This window comes from Centroberyx affinis, unplaced genomic scaffold, assembly GCF_046629955.1.
Source record: "Centroberyx affinis isolate AG114_WGS23_722 - 3 ecotype Tasmania unplaced genomic scaffold, CSIRO-AGI_Caff_v1 ptg001835l_1, whole genome shotgun sequence".
NCBI classification, from domain to species: domain Eukaryota; kingdom Metazoa; phylum Chordata; class Actinopteri; order Beryciformes; family Berycidae; genus Centroberyx; species Centroberyx affinis.
In genome coordinates, this window is record NW_027280214.1 from 107716 (window position 1) to 132072 (window position 24357).

Consider the following 24357-nt stretch of genomic DNA (forward strand, 5'->3'; position numbering starts at 1 on the left):
ACGGCGATATCCCTGATTTGATTTGATTCATACAAAAACAAAATCATTCTGGACTTGACTGCAAATATACTCCTTTACGGGAAAAAAAACCCAAAAACAAAACAAAACAAAGAAAACATCATAAGAATCCTCAGACTAACATATGGAGTAACCTTGGTGCCCTTCCGGGAGTTGGGGGGTGGTGATGGGGTTACGCGGGGGGGTCTAACGCTCCGAGGACCGTAGGCACGCTAGGGAGAGGTGAGCTGTCACCCCCCATTACGATCACTGCCTGAGCTCAGAAAGGGGGAGGGGTAGGAGGAGAGAAGGCAAAAAAAAAAAAAAAAACTGGTTCCTCGCTAACCGCCATCTAGAGCCATCCCCAGGCCTCAGAACCCACAGTCTACAACCGCCTCCTGGGAAACACTTGCACGCAAACATTAGAGTCCTCCTCATCCCGAGCTAGCACTGGGGCAGAATGTGTGTGTGTGAGGGTAAGAGGACGGGCAGAGAAATGTATGGATTTCAAGTAAAAAAAAAAGGACAACTGTACATGTTTTCTCATTTGAGAGGGATATACTGATACGTATTTAGGTTGGGGCAACATAAGGTGGTGTTTAAAGAGGTGCAGCTGACAATAGGAGACCTTCTTCCAGTTACTACTGCTGTTATTATAGTTTAAAGTGGGGTAAAAAAGAAAAGGCAGGGAGTGTTTGAGGGGGCTGAATGTTGTGTGTTACTATCAAAGGGCTCAATTAGCACACCATGCAAGGATTCCATGATCAATAATTTTACATCTGTATACTTCACCAGTATTTTAGATAAAGTCCTTTGGCAGATGATAAGCCACTTTTCAAAATGACATATCAGAAAAAAAAGTGCAATTGTATTAAATTCATGTAAGCTTACTGGCAAAGAGACATCCTGAAATGTTTTGGCTTCTTGTATGCTGCACGAAATAGCTTAATGCAGTTATAATGTCGGTAAATAAGAAGCTTGCCTCAGATTTGACCTTTTGTTGCCTTTTGTGTGAGCTTGGGTGCGCACTGCTCAGGCACATTCTGTTCCCCAGATCCCACTCCTAACACCCCTGTCACTCATCATCACTCATCATTGTTAGGGACAAAAGGAAAGTTTGGTTAAGCCACACACTGGAGTATTCTCCCACCCCATGCCTTCCCCACCATCACACATTGACGTATGTGCGTTAGCTACGCAGACACACACACGCACGCACACACACACACACACACACACACACACAGATAAACACACACACAAAGTTGTTCTATTTTTGCTGCATAAACACAAGACCACTGACTGGGGTCACAAGCGCCCCGATAAAGCGCCATCACCTTGCTCTCAAACTTGCCTTTTGAAGTGCAGGCTTGTCCTCTGATTGGCCCTCTGAATAATCTACTGAGTGTAATTAAAGTCTATTCAGAGCTCTATATGCGTCCTAACTGTCCTCCTTCATCTGGCCAGGCCTTTCAATAGCCACCTGTGAACTCTGAAGGACGGGGACACTGACCCTCATAAAATTCATGAGCGCCGCTACATTCAGCAGCCGCTCATCTTCCCTCAATGGCCAACACCACTTTAAACAACTCATCTGTTGATTGTTAGGTGAATCCTTTTTAAATACAATTCCTAACCATATTCACAGTGGCAGGGGTTAAGTGGCTGCCGTGATTAGCTGAAACAAATGTCTTTATGGTCTGCTTGGAGAGAAAGAGAAAGAGGATCAAGGCCCAGTTTGTTTTCTTCAAGCAAAGACTCATTGAGGGATTGCTCACAGCGAAAACATGTAAAACAGGCTATGTGTCAAACTGATCTAGCATAAACTTTCTGGAGCAAAGTGATATTCTATTGTGATGAGTCAATAATTTCTGGCTACAGCAGAGAGGTGAGCCATCCTCCAAAGTCAGCTAAACAAAAACAAAACGCTCTCAAAGGCATGGCGTTGAAATCCGTGGAGTTTTTTTAGACTCTCTTTCTGTTTCCATAATACACACACGCACGCACACACACACACCTTTCGACTAACATACACAAATGCAGAGTGCACACACAGACAAACCCCCTCGCACACTCCTCCTCCTGACCCCCCAGGACACCGAGCGCTGAGAGTGTGGGAAAGTTATTTTTAGGACCCAAGCAGAGAGCGTTCCTGAGTTCGACGCTCCTGCTCTGGATCAACATTCCACCTTTGAACCACTCCGACCATGGACCTGTTTGTGCCCATGATGACAATTTTCGCTTTCTCTGTGGACCAGCAGCAGTGAGGGGACTGTTCCACTTTGTTGTCTGGTTCGATTCTCCTGAATGCCATACTGACGGGACAAACTTTTCTGACTATTAAGTGAAGTGAAGACGATCACTGAACTTCGTTTATCACAACAACATGCATTGTTCAGAGCACTGAATGTTCAGATTATTGCGTGTTTGGATCATTGAACCTAACCCTACTCTCCAATATCAAGCCATAGCTTTTTCAAAATATCAAATATGCATGCGTGCAGATCCTAAGATGTCATGTACACTGTAGTCTAATTTGCAGTGTAAATACTTTTATTTGCATGTCTCTCCAAGAAAATTCTCAACAGCTACAATATACAGCTAAAACAGCTAAAATATAATATAATATTTACTCTCATTTTGCCTGATCATACTGTATGTTTATTATACACTTTTGGTTAATTAGTCATTTAAAATATCTAAGGCTCAGATAAACAAGGTTTAAGATTTAAGATTTGTGAGTTATGCCTGGTTATAAGAAATAACTGTAGAGGTTTATCACAGGACTTACAGTCTTGCGAACAATTCTTTAAGACTTACACAAAAAGCTGATGGACCTAAGGCAAAATTAGGCACTATTTTACAAAGGCCTAGGCAATAACAATAAAATAATTCACAACCCAAGGATACAGCGAAGACCCAATCTAGAAGCACCAGGGGGGCTTTGGCTCCCCAGTCACTACCATTATGCTAATGGAGAGCCCTTTCTGAACACACTTACACATACCCTATAGTACCACAAGACCCCATGGATGTAGGGTGGCATGCATGTAGAATAGCCTCTCTCTCTAATGGGAGCTGAAGACAACTAGAGCTACTTTAATCAGGTCTGAGTCCAATGTGGCCATGCTAAGCCAGTCTAGTCTGATGGGGGCTGAGTGGTGCACAGACCATGTTAAGGGTTCACTGCTCACTGATGAAACAGCTTCACTTCCAGGGCGAGTGCAGGCAGACCACACTCTTACTCAGTCTGGCAGGAGGGGCACATATGCCCTGTTTTGTTTTGTTTTAATACTGTCCGTTTGTAAGAAATGTTTCGGCACTGTGTTGATGTTGCATAGAGGGCAGCACATTTGGCAAAGTCCCCGATCTTCTCTTTCTGAGCTTTGACTCGGCTACAACAATCACCACTGCTATTGCTTTTGCTCCCTAGGCATCTGACAATGGGGAAAAAGGGCTCATGGGGATTGTTTTTACCCAGCGTACTCACTGATCTCTGAACCTTGACCTTGTCAGGATGAACACATCCTCTATCCCCAGGCTACCTTGAATTCACATCAAACCACCTATGCATGCCAATGTAGTTGGTCTAATTTGCTCCTCTAACCACACAAACATAAAACTCACAACAGATCTGGGTGAGGTGTGGCATTAGGTGAGGTGTGTTTGGTTTCGAATTCAACAGGATTAAAAGAGATCGACATTAAGCATGTCAATTTAGGTTTGTTGTACAAGTGCAGCAAACCTGAAACACATTAGACAGGTATCATCACAAACAAACACAAAAAACATGCACGTGTGCGCACACACACACACGCACACTAACAAACACAGGCATAAGAGTCCTTATGAGCTGGTCCCTTTCATACACGCATGCACATTTGCAGAATAGATAAAATCTCTGCTAAATAATAGATGCAGATCTGATGTATGTGGTGAATATTGTTCGGCTGAAGGGTCCGATCGCGTGCCGTGGACTGGCCTGCACCGAGCTCTTCCTCTTTTACACACACGCACAAACCATACGCACACCTCGTTCCAAAATGCGACAGGGGCTGGTGTGCGCCGAGGGAGGAAGTATAAATTATTCACTGGGAATATTATTCAAAAAGGTCCATTCCCATCTGATTGTGATTCCCAAGACGGGCGATGGAATCACAGGCAGATGTATGGAAAACCATAGGATTTTTTGTGTCCCATTAATAGGTTAGGGGCATCCAGAAAGGCTATTGTTTTTATTCTCAGTCAGTGAATATTCATTGCGATCCTCTATTGGAAGCAAATATTGAATGACCCAGTTAGGTTCTGTCTCCATATGGGTTCTTTTCAACATCGGCTTTTCTCTGATCTAGTACCACGCATTAGTTGAAAAGTGGGGAAGCAGATATATACGACCAGGCATGGAATACAAACAAACATATAAACAAAAACACAAACAAGCCCTATGGACTGGGTCTCTGTCTAACTCGTTCTCCATTCCACAATTCTCTCTTTCCCTCCCTTTTTATTTCTCTCTCAATAAGGCAGTTTGGTGCCTCTGAGGAAAAGCCCTCATTTTAATTAGACCTGACCTGAGAATCACTTAACTGCTCCTCTCCGCTTATGCCTCCCCCCTCCCCTCCAAGCCTTCGCTCTGTTCCTCACATAGGTCCATTAACACCCTTCCCTCGGCACCCACAGGCTTCAACAGGGGGCAGACACAGGCGTTGTCTTAAAGACGTTTTGAGGACACGCCAAGGAACATTAACCTACTCTACCACTCCTCCCTCGGACTCCTTCAGTTCGACTTCCTCTTCCCCTTAACTCTTCTTCTCCTCAACACCATCATCATCTTCCTCTCCATTTTCCCTCTCTCTTCGCTTCCGCTCCACTCATCTTCAAAAAAAGCTCAGTTTGCTAAGGCACATACCATGTAACTGCAACGTCCTGGGTTCGAATCTGACCCGGGACATTTGTCAGAACTTATCCCCTTCTCTCTCCCCCTGAATCTTTCCTGTCTCACTCCACTGTGAACTCAAATCCCCAAAAACAATAAAAAAAACACAAACCAAATACAAAAATGCATTAAGATAAAGCTATGAATGCAAGTCCTCCACACCTTCACTCAAAGAGTAAAAGGTTTACCTTAAAGCCAATACACATGCATTGACTACCCAGCCATCCAACTGACAGAGCTTGTGTCAGTCCCACAGATGCCTCCCAACAGCCTCTCTAAGACAGGACTAATTTGACACAAATCCCCCTGTCTTATACTGTATTTGACCCCTTGACCTGCCTATGGCACCCCAGTACCCCACAGGCGCATTGCCTGTCAGTTTAAAGGGTCAAACAAAGGTAAAGCGAATGTAATTGCGTGCCTTCTGCATTCTTCAGACCTTCGTCTTCAAAGCATCTTGCATTGTGAAACTAGTGACAGAAGTGTGTGTCAGCTTAATATGAGGGAATGGGAAAATTCTCATGAGTATGCATGCGCTTGTGAATGTTTCTGTCACATACGTGTATGTATGCGTTTCTCAGTAAGTATGCGCCTGTGTCACCCCATGAATGTAAATATCTCTATGTGTGGGAGAAAGCCATGTTTGTATATGTGTCTGTGAGTATGTGTTAATCTTGTCCAAACACTGAACACTCCTCTACCTGCTCAGACAGGGCCATGGGTTAATTCTGGCTTCAGGCTTCATGGCTAATAACTGCTCATCAACCGCAGCCTGAACTCTCTGAAACTTCAGCGGTTACTATGGTAACCTTATCACAGAACCAATAGAACCATTTAATGCTGGTGCTGGGCCCTGGGGTGGGACTGATGGCAATACAAATGAACAGATATATACAAAACCTGAATTAATACAAATAATTAAATATATTTACACATGCCTTTAATGACAAAACCTGTACCTATACATGTTGGCAAACAAATACTTTTCCGCGTTCCTAAGGTGCTAGGTGATAGAGGCGTGAGTCAAACAGCAGTTAAGAAATTAGTTAGCATCATGACTCCATGTGCAGTTCGGGTGACATGTAGCTGCCTGGCCCCACTGACGAGGACGTAGCGCTGTCAATCACCTGTCATTCACCACCTCCACATCACAAATTAATACAGATGGAGAGATAGAGAGAGATGCAATGTACTGTACTTCAAATACGGAAAAGGAGTTGAGAATTAAAAGAAGCGCACAGCAGCAGGAGAGGTGCGCCATGAAAATCAGACACTCTTCAAACGTTTACACTATGATGGATGTGTAGAAGAAGAGAGAAGTAGGGGCACAAGCTGTGAGCAGTGCAAACCTTGAGAAACCCATTGAGAGAGTGCTGTATGTGGCCCCAGGCATAGGAGTCCTGTAGCTAGAGTAAATGAGGTGATTAGCAGGGCTGGTGTGGGCTGTCACACGTCAGACGCTGGGCTGAGAATCCGATCACTATCTCATGTGTCAATCAACGGCCCACCGAGACAGTTGACCAGTCGGTCACACACAGCTACGTTGAGACACGTATAGTCGGAGCACACCGGTAGTCATGCACACGCGTACACATATACACAGGTATACTGACATAAACCGATGACTCTGCAGCACTAGACACGGAGCCAACATGCACTCACTCATACTCTTGTGACATCTCCAACTCCGGTGATATCTGAACTGACGACACGACAGCCAATCACAGTGCCACAGAGCAGAACACAAGACGGTAATAGTGTATTACAATGGATAATCTGTGTTTTGATTGGTTTGATGCGTGACTGGTGATGCGATGCTATGTTCTCTGGGAAATTCCCAGACACACAATGATGATCTCTGTCAGGGATTTTGATTGACATTTCATATAATGCATCCTCTTATGTCAACACTGTAAGCTATTTTAGAATTTTGAAAAGTCCTCTCTCTCTCTTTGCTTTTCTTTTAATTTTCTGTTCCGTGTGCTATACAAGAGTATGGTCCCATTCAATAGAAAACTCCAATAAAGTGCCTTAAACAAGGGAGGCAAACAAAGCCTGGCCCCAACAATGTGCTGCTGGGATATATGACACAGTAGCCAGGCCCCACGGAGCTACAGAGGATGCTCTAGGCCACAGCCCCCTGGCCTGCCCAATACAGAGGCCTAATTAAAAGACCATTGAGGATAACCACCTTGACTTTTACGAATGCTATAAATCTATGCTGGAGTGGCCTATTCAGGGGGTCGGGGAGAGGAGGAGAAGAGGGGCAAAGAGGAGAGGAGAAAGGGTTAGAGAAGGATGGTGAAGAGCTGGCAGAAAATGAGAAGGGGTTGACCGTGGGGTGCAGGGAAGGTTTGGGGGGGGCTGGCATTCCTCTCCTCCCCCTCACCTCCTGCCTGAGACAATAGGACCCACTAAGAGCCCCAGGAGCAGAGGGTGTGATAAGGTAATGATAATGTAATGAGGACCAATCATGAGCCTGAGCTAAGAGGAGGGCCCCTTAATTTGTCTCTGGAGTGGTAGTTCAGTGACAGATTGATTGCTCTGAGTGAGAGTGATGATGTGTCGCAGGCAAAATGGATGTGTCCGTGACAGGAAGAGAAAGAGAGAGAGGGTGAGAAATCATAAATCGAAATGAATGTAGAAAACGGGAAGGCTATAAATTTATGTGCTGTGTATATACCCTTTTATCTGAACTCTATAGACTTAACTTAAAACTACAACCGGTGTTTTTCCATTGCATATTCATGATGATAGATGCACATTTCTCTCACTCTGTTGCCTCTTGAAGTTACACTGGGATAGGTGTGACAGCAACAGTGTATAATCAATAGTTTCACCTTTCATTTTGCCACCCGATAGCAGACAAAAGCAAACACAGTTCGGCAGAGCGAGGCTAACGTGAGACACTCCTCATAATCAACAGCACTTAATGTCAGTACCACAGTGAACGGGATGAATGCTAAGGTAACAAATGTAATGGCTCTCATAATAAATTACTACTTTACATCTAAATGGAGCTCTTGTTTTAAGTTAATGGTTGCATGACGTCCTAACAAGTTGAGAAAAAGCATTGTTTATACATTAGAGGAATAGATTTAGTAAAAAAAAAAAATCAGACTGAGTGACAGCATTAAAAATACAGCGAGCATGAGAGGGGCATACAACCACTGAACCGATTGTTTGTTTACGAGTAAACCCCGGGTATGCTGGGTTGCCATGACGACATACCTCAATGCTGAACTGTTTCCTCTTGAGTTTGAAGGCCAGGTCCTTGTGGTCAGGGAGTTCACTTGCCAGACAGTTCAGGTGAGGTACCTGGCGCACATGCAGCAGGCCTGAGGAGAGAGAGAACGGATTAAAGATGGAGCGCCAGAACAGGGCATAAAAACTACGGCATAACAACTAGCACAGCTACATTCCTACCCACAATGTGCTCCAGTTGCGCTTTACTGTGCCAAGCACTAACAACCTTGAGCCAAAGAGAGGTATGCTTGCTTATTTCAGTATAAAATCTCTTTAAAATGGTGCAAGGCCCCTACACTAATTTTTCCTCCCTCTCTTCTTCCCTCCCTCTCTCCCTCCAAATCACAGACGGTGCAAGACTCAGCACTTGAAGAACTCAGGCAACATTATTATGCTCATGTGATGAAGCAGAACAAGATAAAACAGTAGCATTGCATCTATTCTCAAGGAAAAATTAATTGCTCTCTTCTTTTCTTACACAGGCTGGAATATCTATGGAGTATGATGTGTGAGTAGAGATTTTTTATTGTGTGTGTATTATAAAGGAAGTTTCTCAGCTATTTCCCCTCACTGACTATACGGTGGTCATAATGTGAGCAGGATGCATTAAGGGATGGGGGGCAGAAAAGGAATATATAGGCAAGGGCTTCCTACAAAAGGAGAAAAGAAGACTGCTTTTTTTTCTCTTCTTCTCTCATTTTTTTTTTACCATGAAGTGACATTTTCATAAAACTGCAAAAGTACTGTAGAAGTGGGGTGGTATAAAAAGGAGCGTGAGAGAGAAAAGGAGAGAGCGAGGGAGTAATGGAGAAAGGGAGACAGACAGAGAAAGTGGGGGATGGTGGGTTCTCTCCTCTGTGCACTTGGGTGATTTCCCCTTGCCTGATTTGCAGTGACAGGCTTCCCAGCATGCTTTGAGCAGCCCTGAACTGCTGCCGCAAACACACACGCACGCGCCACCGCACACGCACTCACACACACTCGTACCAGATGCGTTTGCACTCATGAACACACATCAAAACAATCATACACATAAATGTATTTCATAACCCAACCAGAATTTCTCTAGCTGGTTAAACAGAGGGCACATATATTTCTGAATGGGAGATTCAAATCTCAGAATGTGTGATAAATATTATTTTTCGAATACAAAATGATTTAAAAAAATAATGTGCGATACTAATATATTGAATGGCCTTGCATGCTGGCCGCCTTTAACATGCGTAGGGATGTGATCACTATGGGATGTGTTATCTAAATAAAACATGTTGTTGGATGAAACGAAAGCTGCCATTGAATGTTTTCACTCCTCATCCCTTCATCTGTCACAACTAGGGCTGTCTAACCCGAGGAGAGGAGAGGGGGGGGGGAAACGAGAGGAAAAGAGCAAGAGTGAGTGGGAGAGTTCGAGAGGCACGGCTAAAAATACCCCACTCGCTTAAACTGACCTTTATGTGTGGAGAGAGTGTGATAGAGTGATGGAAAAGAGGGAAGCAGTGCGGGGAAAAAAGAGGGATGGGCAAAACAGCAAAAGAAAGTGATGGTGAGGACCGGGAGGAGAGCAGAGTAAAACTACGGCGCCCTCTCCTCCCTTTTCCCCTCGTCTCCTTCTCCCCGCCGTCCCTTACCGGTGTCCTCTCCCCCTACTGAAAGCCTTGTCCTCCATTTATTACCAGGGCATGCTGGCCGTGGAGACATTGAGCGAGGGATAGAGGGATAGAGGCAGAGAGGAAGAGAGAGTGATGGTGAGAATATCGATTCCCCAGTGTTGGTCTGCTCTGCTCCAGGCCTCAGGGGTATGGGACTGGGGATGGAGAGGTGGGGGGGGGGGAGCGAGAGGGAGAGAGGGAGAGGGGCTCTGCTTGGGGGGGGGTGAGGGTGCGAGGGAGAGGGGGTGCGACGTGGCAGCTGAATCCCCCCCGGCCTGTCTACTGAGGAGCACGTCTGATTGAGCAGCAGCACACTAACACGCACTGACAGCCTGGCCTGCAAGGGGGCTGCCCTGCCTCCATCCACAGCCCAGCCCCAGCCTTAATGCACTGCCTGTGTGTACGTTTGTGTGTGTGTGTGTGTGTGTGTTTGATGGAAAAGAGACAGAAAGATATGCGAGTGTGTGTGTGTGTGTGTGTGTGTGTGTGTTCTTACCATGGTAATCTTTGTAGAGTGGGTTGGTCTCTCTCTCAGAGCCCTTGAATGATTCCAGGGCGATGGCATTGTCACATAGCCTGGTTATGCTGCCCATTAGAGCTCTGTTCTGTAGGATAGAGTGAGTGGGAGAGAGAGAGATGAGAGAGAGAGAGAGAGAGAGGAGAGAGAGAGAGAGTGAGAGAGAGAGGAGAGAGAGGAGAGAGAGAGAAACACAGGCAGGTAATTAAAAACCTCCTGACGAGCCATCAGTGCTGCAATTAAATTAGGTCATCATTACCCGTCGCCAGGTCATTTCTGCCCATGGCTTAGGTAAGGGTGGCGAGGTACAGAGTGGAGAGAGCGCGGATGGGGGTCACACAGGTGATGGAGGGGCAGGCAAATGGACACACACCTTAGGCAAACATCTAACAAAAGTGCCATGGGATAGGCCAATAAGCAACAGTCTGGAATTATTTTACTTCATCAAACAATAATGGTATACAAAGGCTAACACTTTGTGCACACTCTCACACCCAAACACAGCAGGGGAGGAAAGAGGGGAAGTGGGAGAAAGAGAGGAGAGGCTTGAGGAGGAGAGCTCCCCCTACTGGTTAGGTTAGTGATTTGACAACAGAGAAGACGAGAGAAGGCTGAATACAGTAGACGGAAAGAAGGAAGGAGAAATGCACAAAAGGGGTGGAGGCAGCAAGAGAGAAAGAGAGGGGATAAGGGGAGTGGAGGGGGGAGAGCGAGAGAGAGGGACACTGGGATGGAGGGAGAGAGGGAGAGAGGGAGTCCTGCATTATTCATACCTTTGCCTCTTGAATCATTCACATCCTTCTCTCTGTGTTGGCTGCCACAGCCTAATGCAGTTTTCATGCCTTCATGTCTTTTCCCCACTCTTTCTTCTTCCTTTTCATTTTTGTCCTACTTTTAAAGTATGCATATCCCACCAGTCAGGACTGCCAGCACTTACAGGGTATCTGAGGTCAGTCACATGCAGCAATTAAAGCCAGTGTAAGAGTTTGGCTTGACCAAATTATTCAGGACACGTACTAGCGGTACAGGATGGCCAAATAGTGTCTGTGTGATTGAAGCGGCTGACTAAAACTCTACCCTTGTTTGTCTGCCTAGGCCATGATGCTTCTTCTATGCTTACTTAAACATAAGATGAGCCTCCTTGGCGTAGACTCAGAAGTTTCAAAGTTGCTGGAATCCAAAGTGTCCACACAGACCCGTTAGGTGCAGTGGTAGTATAGGGCAGAGTGAGGTCAGGTATACATGCACATGCTTCACACAGCTGCCTCAAGTTGGAGGAGGTGGTCAGCGGAAGATTCACCTCAACCTCAATCTTTTTTGATGTGCGATCTATAATTGATAACGGGCTCAAGCAAGAGGCAGTTCAGTTTAACTGCCAGCTCATTATGAAGGGCTATGCTGGCTCAATGAGCTCGGATTCCATCAGTGTAAATCCCCTGAATGCCCTGAACCTCAGCTGACTACCACTGACTGACAGGGCACAGGGAGGGCCAGCCTTCATCTTACCCAGTAATAAGAGAGGCGTGGGGAAAGCCCGGCCGTTTCATCTAACCGATCACTGATGGACGCCAATTTGTTTGGCTTTGACCACGGTTGTTTGGCACAATGGTTTATTTGTTTTATTTTTATTTGTTTGTTTGTTTGACAACATGTGTGCCCTTGTGTGTGCATGTGGTCAGATTAGGTGGCAGATGTAGCAATGTACAAGTGAACAGTCCCAGAATCTGCCCAAGATTCAATCTATTACTCTGAAAGGAAGGAGGAAGGGATGACGTCTGTGTTAGTCTAAAGCCTTGGGATAGTACAGTCTGTAAATTAGGAAAATATATCTTAACTCCACAGCTAGTAATGGAGGAAAGAGACTTTGCCCTACCAAAACTGTGATGTCATCAGGGAACACAGACATAGAGATTTTATTATTATTAAACTAGGGCTGCAACTAACGATTATTTTCATTGTTGATTAATCTGTCGATTATTTTCTCGATTAATCGATTAGTTGTTTGGTCTATAAAATGTCAGAAAATGGTGAAAAATGTCGATCAGTGTTTCCCAAAGCCCAAGATGACGTCCTCAAATGTCTTGTTTTGTCCACAACCCAAAGATATTCAGTTTACTGTTATAGAGGAGTAAAGAAACCAGAAAATTTTCACATTTAAGAAGCTGGAATCAGAGAATTTTCACTTATTTTTCTTAAAAAATTATTATCAAAATAGTTGGTGATTAATTTAATAGTTGACAACTAATCGATTAATCGATTAATCGTTGCAGCTCTATATTAAACCTTTATTTAGACAGGTAATCTCATTGAGACACGGGGTCTCATTCTCAAGAGAGACCTGGTCGTTACCCCATTAAAATTAAAAAGATATGATATATGGTAGTAAGACATGATTACATTTCCTGGTTCAGAACTAGTTATGTAAAGATTGATATAAAAAAAATGCAATAAAGAAATATGCAATATAAAAATATTAAACAGATTGAGATGGAAAAATAAAACTGCTGGAAATTCACAATTAACAGTAACATTAGTGATGGTAGCTAGTTCACTAAAGTCAGCCCACTTTTCTAGAAACATAAGCTAACAAAAAGCATCATACAAAATGTGGCAAAACATTCATATTTCACAATCAATGAGAATTGTTCTGAAATATAAGATATTAAATGAGGACATGGCAAAAAGTTGTGCTAAGTAGTTTCAAAGGTAATAAATACAGTTTATCTATATCCTGCATATGTTATGCACTTATTCTTTATCTCCTCTCATAAACTATTGCATGTCTACACATTAAGTGATACTTTCAGATTTAAGACACACATTTTCACTTAAAATTAGGGTGTCTTGACCCTTTTCTTATCCACAAGAATGACATATTTGATATCACTAGAAACATCAGCACTGAGGAGGTCGGGAAAGTGTTACTATGTTCAGGCCTGGAAAAAAGTCTGAATGATTAAAGTTAAACAAAAGTAAACAGAACAGCGATGGTGATTTGAACGAGCCCTCTCTTCCAGCCTCACCACAGAGGGCTGTGGTCCTAAAACTGACTCTAAATATTTGCATAGGGAGACTCAGGACACCACTTACTGTAAGCAGCAGGTGAAGTGCATATAGATGCATTTTAGGGAGGACTGTGGTGTGTGTGTGTGTGTGTGTTTACTTATGGGGATGGGTGTGGTAGCAGGAGATTAGTATGATGGAGGAGAACTGGGCTAGGACAAGCCTAATTAATGTTTCAGATGGACTGTGGCACTGGGCTGCTGTGAGGAGGCTTTCAGTGAGTTGCTCAGCTTCCCAAGCTGCTCAATAATGGATGGGGAGTCCAGCGCAGTCTCGGCCAGCTAGCCCACTGCTACCAGTCTAGACAGTCTTCCAAGGGCCAGACTAACTAAGCTAATTATCTAAGCAAAGACACTGGCAGAAAGTAGCTCTACTCGCATGTCTGTTCTTAAAATACCATAGAGGCACACGGCGGTCATTAACTTAAAGTGACTGAGCGCGTGCACAGCAGCGTGCACACGGCAGTGACATCAGTCGGTCAATTAGAATCTTTTCTTATGACAACAATGTCAAGGCAGATTCACTATGTTAAACTAATAACACGGTCATTTTGTAGATGCCCATCTTAACAGCCTCTCATTACCTCCATGTTGGCTTAATCATCCAACACCTGATTCAGTCCAAACTCTCCCCCTCTCCTCCTTTTCTCTACCCACTCAGGCACTTCACTCCCCAGGGTGGCGGAGGGGGAGGTGACAGATTAAAGCGTTTGGAGGCCAGGCCAGAGAGGGACAGGGGGACCGCTCCCACCACAGCTGACATCTGCTAGTTAGCCACTCTACCTTTTTTGACTAGGCCAAGGCCGCTGTGCACTGAACATATAGGCCTGGAGCCAGAGCATGTCGTGGTAACACAGCTGTTCTGAAAGTTAAGCATCGAGTTATATCTTTGCATAAAGGGATCTCAAATAATGCCGTTTCCATGCCGTTGAGGCAGCAGTATGAGGCAGTTGGATGTTTAAACTGTAGGAGAGACAGAACATCTCGGAAAAGGTCTCAGATGGCTTTTCTGGTGAGTGTGCTTCTATGGTCGACCGTCTGGGGGAGGGACGCGGTTTGCCATATGCCTCAGCAGATGACTCCACCTTCACACTGAGAGGCCAGACTGGACACAGACACACGCACGCGGACCCGCACACACACACACACACCCACACCCAAACACACACACAACTACAAAGAAGGATATTTCTAAGAGAATAAAGTGCACACACAGGCACACAATCACTGTGTACAGTTGAAAGTAATTAAAAGCGCAAACAAACAAACATAGATTTAAAGGCCTTTGAATGAAGCGTGCACTCGACTGGGTCTGTTGTGGGACGGATGCTCAGAGGAAGAGGCCCCTCACAGGCCTGAGTCATACCAGGGGCACACTGAACCACGGGGTCAAGAGGAGGCCCCTTCACAAAAGACAGAAACTTCATGCCCCATTAAGAATGAGACAAAGCAAACCTACATAGGCCAAACATAAACTCAAACACACACAAAATCCTAACTGTCCACTGTCAGAAAAGCAGAACCCTCTTCGGTTATGAGCTGCAGCCCAACTGCTGACAGGCTGTTCTCACTGTAACTGAACTTATGAACACCGGTGTACATATCAGGCCAGTCAGTGGTTGTTTATCAGAAAAGTCGTATTCTGATGTCACGCTGATGGGAGTCGCATCAGCGTGTCTGATGTGTGAAACATCAACTTACCTGGATGAGATGTGAAGGCACAGTAACTACAGCAACAGAGAGCGATGACCTCAGCAAAGCACGCAGTCCGTAGAGAAAGGTGGTGAGGGCGTGGCTGTGCCTGGGGTTGTCACGGCAACACAGGTCGTCACCCCACAGAGCCGAGCCGAGAGAGTGAAGCCCGATTCGCAGGATATTCCTCGACTTTGACTACGAGAAAGAAGAAGAAACAGAGAAAGGGATCAAGAATATATCAAAATTTGGAAAATTGAAGTCATGAACATGTGTGTCATTTTCTATTAATACAATAACACAAAAGTTTAATACATTTCAGTTAATAATCAAGTTCATGCAATACATTTGAACATTATCAGATTGCTGCTTTTGGATGAATTTGGAAAGGTGCTGTTGTTTTGAGTAGTGTTACCAAACTCTGGGAGCGAGTAACTGGACAGTCTGCTCACCAGCACAGACGATCGGAACACAGTGCCCAAACGTGACTGGACACAACTGCCCAATCACAGAGGCCATCTGACACACGCACAATGGACCTGTCAGACAGGCTTCCAATATGGCCGCCACCCAGAAACCCCAGCACATTCTTGGCACCACAGCGATGCTCTGCAGCCAAGGGGGCCTGGGTAAGGGTGGAGTGCCTTCCCTTGAAACCCCACCACCACCACCACCACCACCACAAGAGATCAACGGTAACCTACACTAATGCAGAAAGAGACAAAGTGGTCAAACAGTGCTGGAGTGGGGACATATATCACTGAAACTGGGAGAATGGAGGAGCCTGTCCACACTGTGAGAGGTTTTTAACCTTTAGTACAATTGCCTTTTATCTCGGGTTTCTTCAGAACGGGTCCTGATTACTGAGGTGAGAGCCAAGAGTGATTAACAAAGCTCTGGCCTAAAATCTGCTCTCTTTTCCTTTTTTTGCCAACCTCTCCTCGCTCTGCCCACTCTAGCCCTCCCCCTCTATTATCTTGACCCTCCCCAATTCTCCTCCGCCCCAATCCCCATCTCCTTGTTTCTCTCTTCCTCTCCCTACAGTATGACCTAAGCTTCGTTTGGGTCTGGATCAGAATCGCGGGCATCTAAGAAAAATAAACCCCATTGTTTCTGGGAGTTTCCAGTTGGCTCATAGTTTCCCCAGGGAGGGGCTCTCACACTGGACTCTACATTCATCCTCCTCCAGACCATTCACCCTCGGTCCTGCATCTCTATACCTTATCAAACTTAGGTATTACCATCATAAGTGTGTGTGTGTGTGTGTGTGTGTTTGCCATTGTCGTTATTAGATGTTCCCTCTCTTTGTTTATCAGGCTTTGCCTACACAGGTCTTGGGAGCCATAGAATTAGAAATCTATTTCTATGTCTGGAGCCCAGCAGGGGGGGAACTGTGGTAACACGACTGTTGCTGTGGCAACATCAGGAGGAGAGGCCAAACTTAACTCCTATAGTTTAGCCTATAGAAAAGCCAGGGAACAGTGCCAGTAGAGTCCAGCCAAGGACCAGAGGCCAGCCATATAGGCTATAGCCAGCCTGGGACCACAACCTAATCACCAGCCAGCCTCAGCGGAGACTCACAACCCTGCTGCCACTCCTGTTCAACTCATCTCAAAAGGCTCCAAGCAAATATGGAGCTCAGGAAGATTAAGCCTTGTTCGAATCTGTTCCTGAAATGCTCCAATCTATATGAAATGTGCGTCCAGTTAACGGTCCACGATGGCAGATATAGCAAATAAACAAATAAACAAACTCACACACACTCACAATCACCCATACTGAGCATTCTTGTGCCAGTGCCCATGTCGCTCTGTGCCTGTCTGCATTCCTGGACTGTGCCAACAGCATGTCAGGCGGCCACAGCGCTTTGATGATGTCAGCAGTTAATCTGGCGTGTGAGTGACAGCACTTGGGGAGGGAGGGGTGCGTACTGGAGGTAAGCCCTGTGTGTGAATGACAGGGGGAGAGGTGGCTCCAGGTGACGAGCAGAGGGGTCACAGAATGTAGGTGAATAAGACACACACACATACACACACGCACACACACACACACACACCACACCACACCACACAGCGTTAACAGAAGTACACTTGGCCCTGTGGAAAACATAAATAGGAACGCCAAGAGAGACAGACGGGGCCAAGGACGTTTCTGGCATTCTGCGGAGGATTGATGATTATTAAAAAGATGTATGTCAAAGGTAAGACACACACAGCTGGGACACACAGGTGAGGCCAACCCAGGCAGGTGAGAGGAGAGGTAAACAGAGTAGAGGGAGGTGGTGGTTGGAATGTGACAGTAGAGCTTGGGGTTAGAGATGCAGATCTACCTCCTTTTAAAAAAAGAAATGTTTGTGTAGTGTATTGCACTGAACACATGGTAGCTTCTCCAGAGAGGTTTGACTGGACTATTAGTGGTCAGTAACAGTAGGATTGCTGTTTATTAAAAGGTTTGTTTAAAATGGTTGAAAATATAACACAATACAACATAAGAGAAATCTCTGAATTCAGACTGAGAGAGACACGTCCAAAACTAATGTAAACACTTTCCAAGATTCGTACCATGGGTGCTGCTCCATCAAAGCCCTCTCTGTGTATGACCTCTTGAAGGGACTTAAGCAATGCAGAGTAGGACTCAAGCATGGGGCTGGAGAGAGCACAGGATGGAGGAGAGGGTGGACGTAGTGGAGGAGAAGATGATGACCGGAAAGAGAAGAAACAAGGGTTATTTAGGACATGTAAGTTGTAATTGAAACCATTTTGATAAAACTGGGCCAAGCCTATCACCGCAGTAGCTTAATCCTCTATGACTGCAGCATGTTCCTCCTGACTGTGCTTTTCTGTAACCGCTGAAGCAGACAGATGATCCATATCAAGAGATCCAATTAATTTATTTGGTTGATTAAATTACAACATGACTGGTCCTCTGTCAGCTCCCTGAGGATCTGATTGTGCCGAGACAGACAGACAGACAGATGAGACGCGCATACGCACAAACAGACACACGCACACACAATAAAGATGATAACTGAGAAGGAGGGGGGAATTAATGGGTTGATATCTAAAATTAGCAGGGAACAGCATTTTGGTGTTTAATCAGGGGTAAGATGTGCACCGCCGACAAAGGACATACAGTTCCATCCGACCAACGGTTAGCAACAGTCGAGAGATGGATTACTGCTGAGCCAGCCGTGTGTCTATAGCATGGCCAATAGGAATGTTAACCCCATCATTTTACACAGGACCCTCCACTTAAGAACACCCCACCATTGTAATGACCACTCTGTAGCGAGTCACAGTGGGCTGCTATGTCAGTTTGTCAATTTGACCTGCGGGCTACAAAAGCTGATACACATAGATTGGTCACACGCCAACAGCCCTGCATAAAGAACAGTGATACACGCTCGTGTTGCTTACACTTGCGCCAAGCATATCCATGTACTCTATTTCAATTATTCAGCCAAACAATGGTGCCTCCTGACCCCGCTGAGGCTAATGATAGAGCTGGTTTGGTGAAAGAGGGACACCTACCCTCCTTGGCCTCTCTGCCCCTGCCCCTGCTCTGAGGTTAGGGGGCTGGGATGGTTTGACATGCGGTTGAGCAGGGAGGCTGCCCCTGACTGGTTTCCTCTGGTTGGCGGCCATTGTGTAGGAGGGCATTGTGTTTGAGCTACCCCTACTGAGCACCCTTCATTCAGGTAGCAATAAGGTCTAGGTGCTTAGCTACAGGGGCTAGTGCGTCAGCTAATTAGGAACATACACGGGGAAGCTCCTTTAGCTCAGTGTTCCTCTTTCAGTAAGGGAAGAAAGGAGGGGAGAGGGGATGCTTGGTCTTAAACAACAGGATCTGTATCACCTAGAGAGCAATTTGTGCCAATTATGCCTTCAAGTGAAACGGAGCAATTTAACAGCTAGGGTATCAACATGGGGCTGTGGACACGTGCAAGGGGGAGTAGCCTGCTTAGGAGTCTGTGTGGTGTATGTGTACGCGCGTGTAATGTGTTGTGTGTGTGTGTGTGTGTGTGTGTGTGTGTAATGTGTGTGTGTATGTGTGTGTCTGTATTGGGGCGGGGCTGGGGGCACAATGGAGCAGTGCAGGTGTAGTTTCCTGCTGTCAAAATGTCTGTCAGATCTATAACCCATTCAGAGGCCAAGACAGCACAGCAGCACCACCATGCCATTGACAGACTCTTAATCACTAAACCACTGCACAATACTGGATAAGACAATGGAGAAGATATTTGATTATTTCATTTGTTCCCAATGAATAAGTATCATTTAAGTTCTAACTTGATGACCAGAACAATATTAGCAATGAAAGGCTATTCCATTCCAGGGACTACGTTTGTGAAAATGCATACTTTAAACTGAATATACACAGTATCTAATGTGTTTGCATGGGTGCTGTGTTAAACAGTCTCTGTTTGCTGAAATAAAAGCAGAGGGGCTCTATAAAGCCTTCTCCTCATCCTCTGTGGTCCAGATTGCTGTATTTACCCAGTGTGTGTGTGTGTGTGTGCTTACGTGTGCCCTTGTGTGTTCAGCAGCACTCTCTAAGTAAAGAGCCTGCATGACCTCTGAACCCTAAGTACACTTAACATAGGAGAAATCAAACACTCTGAGCAAACAAGACCCTTATTTGAATAGACATACACAACCTTTCCAAGGGGCTGAATGTCTGGGGCCTATGGCAAGCTACTCAGAATGAAGGACGAATCAAGCCGATTTTTCTGAAGCTTTTATTAGCTGATTAAACCTCATAAAATCATACAACCCATGGAGCTGTAATGATACTGGATTATTCAAGAGTACTACAAATCTACCAAAAACATGTTTTGTTGAAACTGGACACTGCATTTAAAATATGTTTAAAAATTGTTGTTTAAATATTGATGCTTTCATCTTTGTAAGTAATCAGGGAAATGAACAGAGTGACTGAAAATTTCAGTTAATGACTATTAATGATTGGTACCTTTTTTATGCAATTCAGTGTAGTGACAAAGGAAAGACATCTCACTCATTATTTATACAAAACTTAGACGTATTTGTCTTTTTCGACTGCTGCGGGTAATGAATGCAGCTCAGTCTCAGTGTTTCATCCATGACACAGTTTGTTAAACTCTTACAATGGAGTATCCTAGTGATGGGCTGCACATTATACCAGTTTAATCTGGAGTTTCTTCCTCTCTGATTGATTCTTGGCTAATTGCATATGCTGGTTGAAGTGTTTATATGTGCTCTTTATGTTATGGTGGTCAATCTGTATTGTTGATTTACCTGTATTCTGTGGATTATGTCACGTTTGCTTACCTGTGTTCTGCGGATGATGTCTTATTTGTGTAACTGTGTTTTGCGGATGATGTCGTGTTTGTGTACCTGTATTCTGCAGATGATGTCTCATTGGTTTCCCTGTGTTCTGTGGATGATGTCTGGTCGTTTTACCTGTGTGTGGGTGATGACTGGGCGGGATGCTCTGGAAGGTAGAAGCGGTGGCAGTTGGCTGCCTGGCGAATTTCTGGCTCCATCGTCTTGGAGACGTCATAGTAGTGCCCGAACCTGGATGAGGACGCCAGGGCGCTCTGAGGGGTCAACAAGTCAAATTTGTGTTAAGGCCAGTGCTTAATTTGTGCCGGATCCTACCGGAAACAGGATCCGGCACCTCGCGGTTTTCAACTACCTGCATTCCGGTACTTATTTGCATGGACCCGCCACCTCTGGTGGCATGAAAGTTTTTTTTTTTTTGTTAATGTGTAACTACTCGAGCCAGAATTTGTTTGGTAAATGGTTGAAGCCATTGCAGTTTCCTTGATGTTTTTATGTAGGCTATGATTAGGATATCTCACAGCCAAGTATGCAGGCATTTTTATGTTATGCACAGCACAGTTATATCTTTAGTCCACTACATCAAGGGCAGGTTTGTAAAAACCCATCGTTTTGGACAAAATGAGCATTATGTAGCCTATGCAATAATCAAATATTGTTATAGGTCCCCAGTAGTCGGAGCTCTACGGTCATATATTCGGTCATTTAGTAATGTTTAGGCTGTTAGGTCTACAGTAAGCTATATGGCTGTACTGAGCACTGCCGTGCCTCCAATGCGCTTGTTGTCTTGATATGTTCTGGAACCTTTTCCCTCCACACCGACTCGCGGGAACACCGACCACTTGGTGCTCTGGGACCTCATTATTTACAAATTAAGAACTGGTTAAGGGGTGAGAAAATTGAAGCCCTAGCATTAAAGAACATTTAAACAAATTTTCAATCACCCTTGTACCACTCAACTGCTCACTTTCAACTTCTTACAACAAATCATGTGCATTCAAAGCTAATTCCAGAGAAGGACAAATCAATTCATCAAGAAAAATAATCGTATTTGCCTTTCTAATATGTTAAATGAGTGTGCTTCACAACACTATGGTAATGCAATTGCATTGTTTATGGGTCATTCCTCAACATTCCTACAGCAGAGAAGTTAAATAACCACTACGACCATGCTCTTAATCATTTCTTCACATAAATGTCCACTTCTGGCTGTGAAAGCAAACGTGTCAGGGACGCAGGGGAAGGCGGATGTTTTCCTGCAGCTGAAAGAGAGAGTTTTAGCTCTTCTCTCCCAGTGAAAGCAGGGACTCCATTGTCAGAGGGGCCCTTAATCTACTCCTAATCTGGATTAGGGCCCCCGGTGTGTCCCTCTCCTGGCGGGACGAGGGGGTCAGCAGGGCAGGGGGGTCAGGGGCTCATCTTCTCTTTGTGAGCGAGGCAACCCGCTTAGCGTTCCATCCCCGCCCTGACGGCCTCACCTTTGATCTGATGTCTTCATCGGGAGAACGACACAGTGGGCAAAGGCAGGAGAGGTGTGTGTAAGGGGAAACTAAGCGTGGACTCTAGGGGTGAATTTGGGATGCAAATCCTCTGGTGGGGCTTACTGGCGGTTTGTAAAGACGATTTTACAGGGGAAGGGGGAGAGGTGAGGAAAGGACACAGATATAAAGAAGTTTCCAGGGAGAGAGAAAGAGGGAGAGGATCCCCAGGGACACACTCTGTGTGCTGTTAATCCACATAGCGATATGGATTATAGACTGAAGGGGGGAGACTGCAGAGAAGAAGAAGGGGAGGGTCACCTCTCCTCAAAGCGGAAGAAAGAGTGTAGGGCTGCCGACCCTAGCAGGGGGAAAGGCAGGGATTTGGGGGAAGACAGAGGCGCAGGTCTGGGTCATAGGGTTGAGCGGGCAGACATGTCAATGCACAGGCTGCAAAGTACTCCTGTTTCCCAGGCTAAGCAGGGGTGCAAGCATGTGTATATGTGTGTATGTGTGTGTTGGGGACCAGTGAAAGCCTACCTATTGCCAGCTAAGTGTGAGTAATCTGGTCCAGCTCTGAAAAGAGAGGCTGAAGCCTCATTCACTCCTCAAAGGAGTTTAGAAGCTGATGGATTTAGTGGTGGAGACAATTGCCAAACCCCTAAGACCTGAGAGGCAGTGCTGTTCTTTCTCATACCGTCATTAACAGAGACACACATTGGACCTTTAAAAAAATGATTAAGATGCTGCCTATATTTTAATGTGTTGCCTATACTGTAGTACAGAGATGCTACAAGACAACAAAAATAATTGATAATATGAAGTATATCATGTTAGACACCCCGATTACTTACCTGCACTTTTGGAAGATTCTGATAGCGCCAGGCGATCTTCATGGAGTCCAGACTGTCCTGAGGGCCACATGGCAGCCTGTGCTGCTCCACTGGTTTGTGGATGGCAATGTCATCCAAGATAGGAGCAGGGAGTTCCTGCACAGAATGAGACAATGAACATAATCTGTAATCTGATACAATTTTTTTTACTATGTTAAATGAAATAATGTTTGTGAAAGGTCAAAGGGACATTTTAGTTATTCACATTGGCATGTAAAAAACAGAGCTGCACAACAGTGCTGTGCAACTAGCCACAGAGGTACAAGACAGTACAGTCTCCTTCATAAACTACAACCACAGCCTCTAAAGATTAGCATAATGTGAACCTAGCTGTGAAAACACTAAACGATGTGATATATCCCCATAGGGAGTCCCCCTCTCTTAATAAGCCTTTGATATGTAAAGAGAGGGTGAGGTGGTGACCCCTCCCACTATCAATCAGTGGGAGAGAGGCCCACCTCCTGTATGCTGGGTGGCAGTCAGCTTCTGGGACTCCGCTCCTCTTCACAGAGGGAAGCATCTCAACAATGCCACCGCCATGCCACCCTCGACCTCTCAGATACCCCCACTGACCCTCACACACCCTGGGGAAAGCTGAGTGGGCCTCTAATACCTGCTGCATCACAGATCTGAACAACATAAAATAGGCTGCATACTGTACAATAGAAGCCATTGAAGAAGCCCCCCACATAAAACTGCCACTTCTTAAACAGCTAGGTGTCAGATCATTTCCTATATCTTTTGGTGGCTAAAAAGAGACACAAAAAAGTTTTTCAACAATTTTCTCTTTTCTGGAGCAATAGTACAACAGTACTGCAGCAAGCATGCAGTAGATATTGGGATTTCTATGATAGCTACATCTGTACATAATTTCAACTCAAAACAGTAAAAAAGGGGACAAAGCAGTGTTAGCATGGACAAAGCATGTTAAAGTAGACATATTGAGGCCATTTTCACTTCTTTATGGATTGTTTGTTGAAGTCTGTCGCTACAGGAGTGCACAACACTTCCTCTCATACCTGTAGGATGTCATCTGGGTTGTCTTGAGCCGCCGCCACGAAGAGTTCATGTCGACAAACCACTCCTTCTGCCAGGAAGTACTTTAAGATCATACGAGAGTAGCTATCATATCGGTCCTCCTCTGAGAAAGAATAAACAAGTAAATAAATGCTAAATCTGAGTGTTAGTGAAAAACACACACAACCACAAAACACACAGCCAAACTCTCTCTCTCTCTCCCTCTCTCTCTCTCTCTCACACACACACACACACACACAGAGAGAAGAAACTGTCATACAGTGCCATAGAGCAAACATCGTATGTAGGGATCTAAGTACAGGCTTCACTGATCAAATAACCAAAACATGTTCCCTCCAAATAAATATATCAACCTCTTGTCTCATAACCCTAACAAGGATCAACAAGTCCATCATATAGTGTAGCTTGTCTCTCTATTCTGTCCGTTCAGTCACACACCGCAGGTCCAGTGCTTCATTACCACATCACAGTGGCTGACTGTAATTGATATAAGGACCACATCCTGGCTACCCTTTGTAGGAAGCGATG

General features: G+C 45.1%; 1 protein-coding gene across 1 annotated transcript in view; it reads right to left on the bottom strand.

Annotated features, from left to right (window-relative positions):
* The window catches only part of elp4 (elongator acetyltransferase complex subunit 4), a 51258-nt gene that overhangs the window by 21202 nt on the left and 5699 nt on the right, over nucleotides 1-24357 (bottom strand). The window contains exons 3-9 of the mRNA XM_071529731.1: nucleotides 23811-23932; nucleotides 22753-22887; nucleotides 20541-20677; nucleotides 17661-17745; nucleotides 15109-15297; nucleotides 10325-10433; nucleotides 8165-8271 (exon numbers count right to left, since the gene is read on the bottom strand). Coding sequence (XP_071385832.1) covers nucleotides 8165-8271; nucleotides 10325-10433; nucleotides 15109-15297; nucleotides 17661-17745; nucleotides 20541-20677; nucleotides 22753-22887; nucleotides 23811-23932 — 884 coding nt within the window. The remainder of the gene's footprint in view (nucleotides 1-8164; nucleotides 8272-10324; nucleotides 10434-15108; nucleotides 15298-17660; nucleotides 17746-20540; nucleotides 20678-22752; nucleotides 22888-23810; nucleotides 23933-24357) is intronic.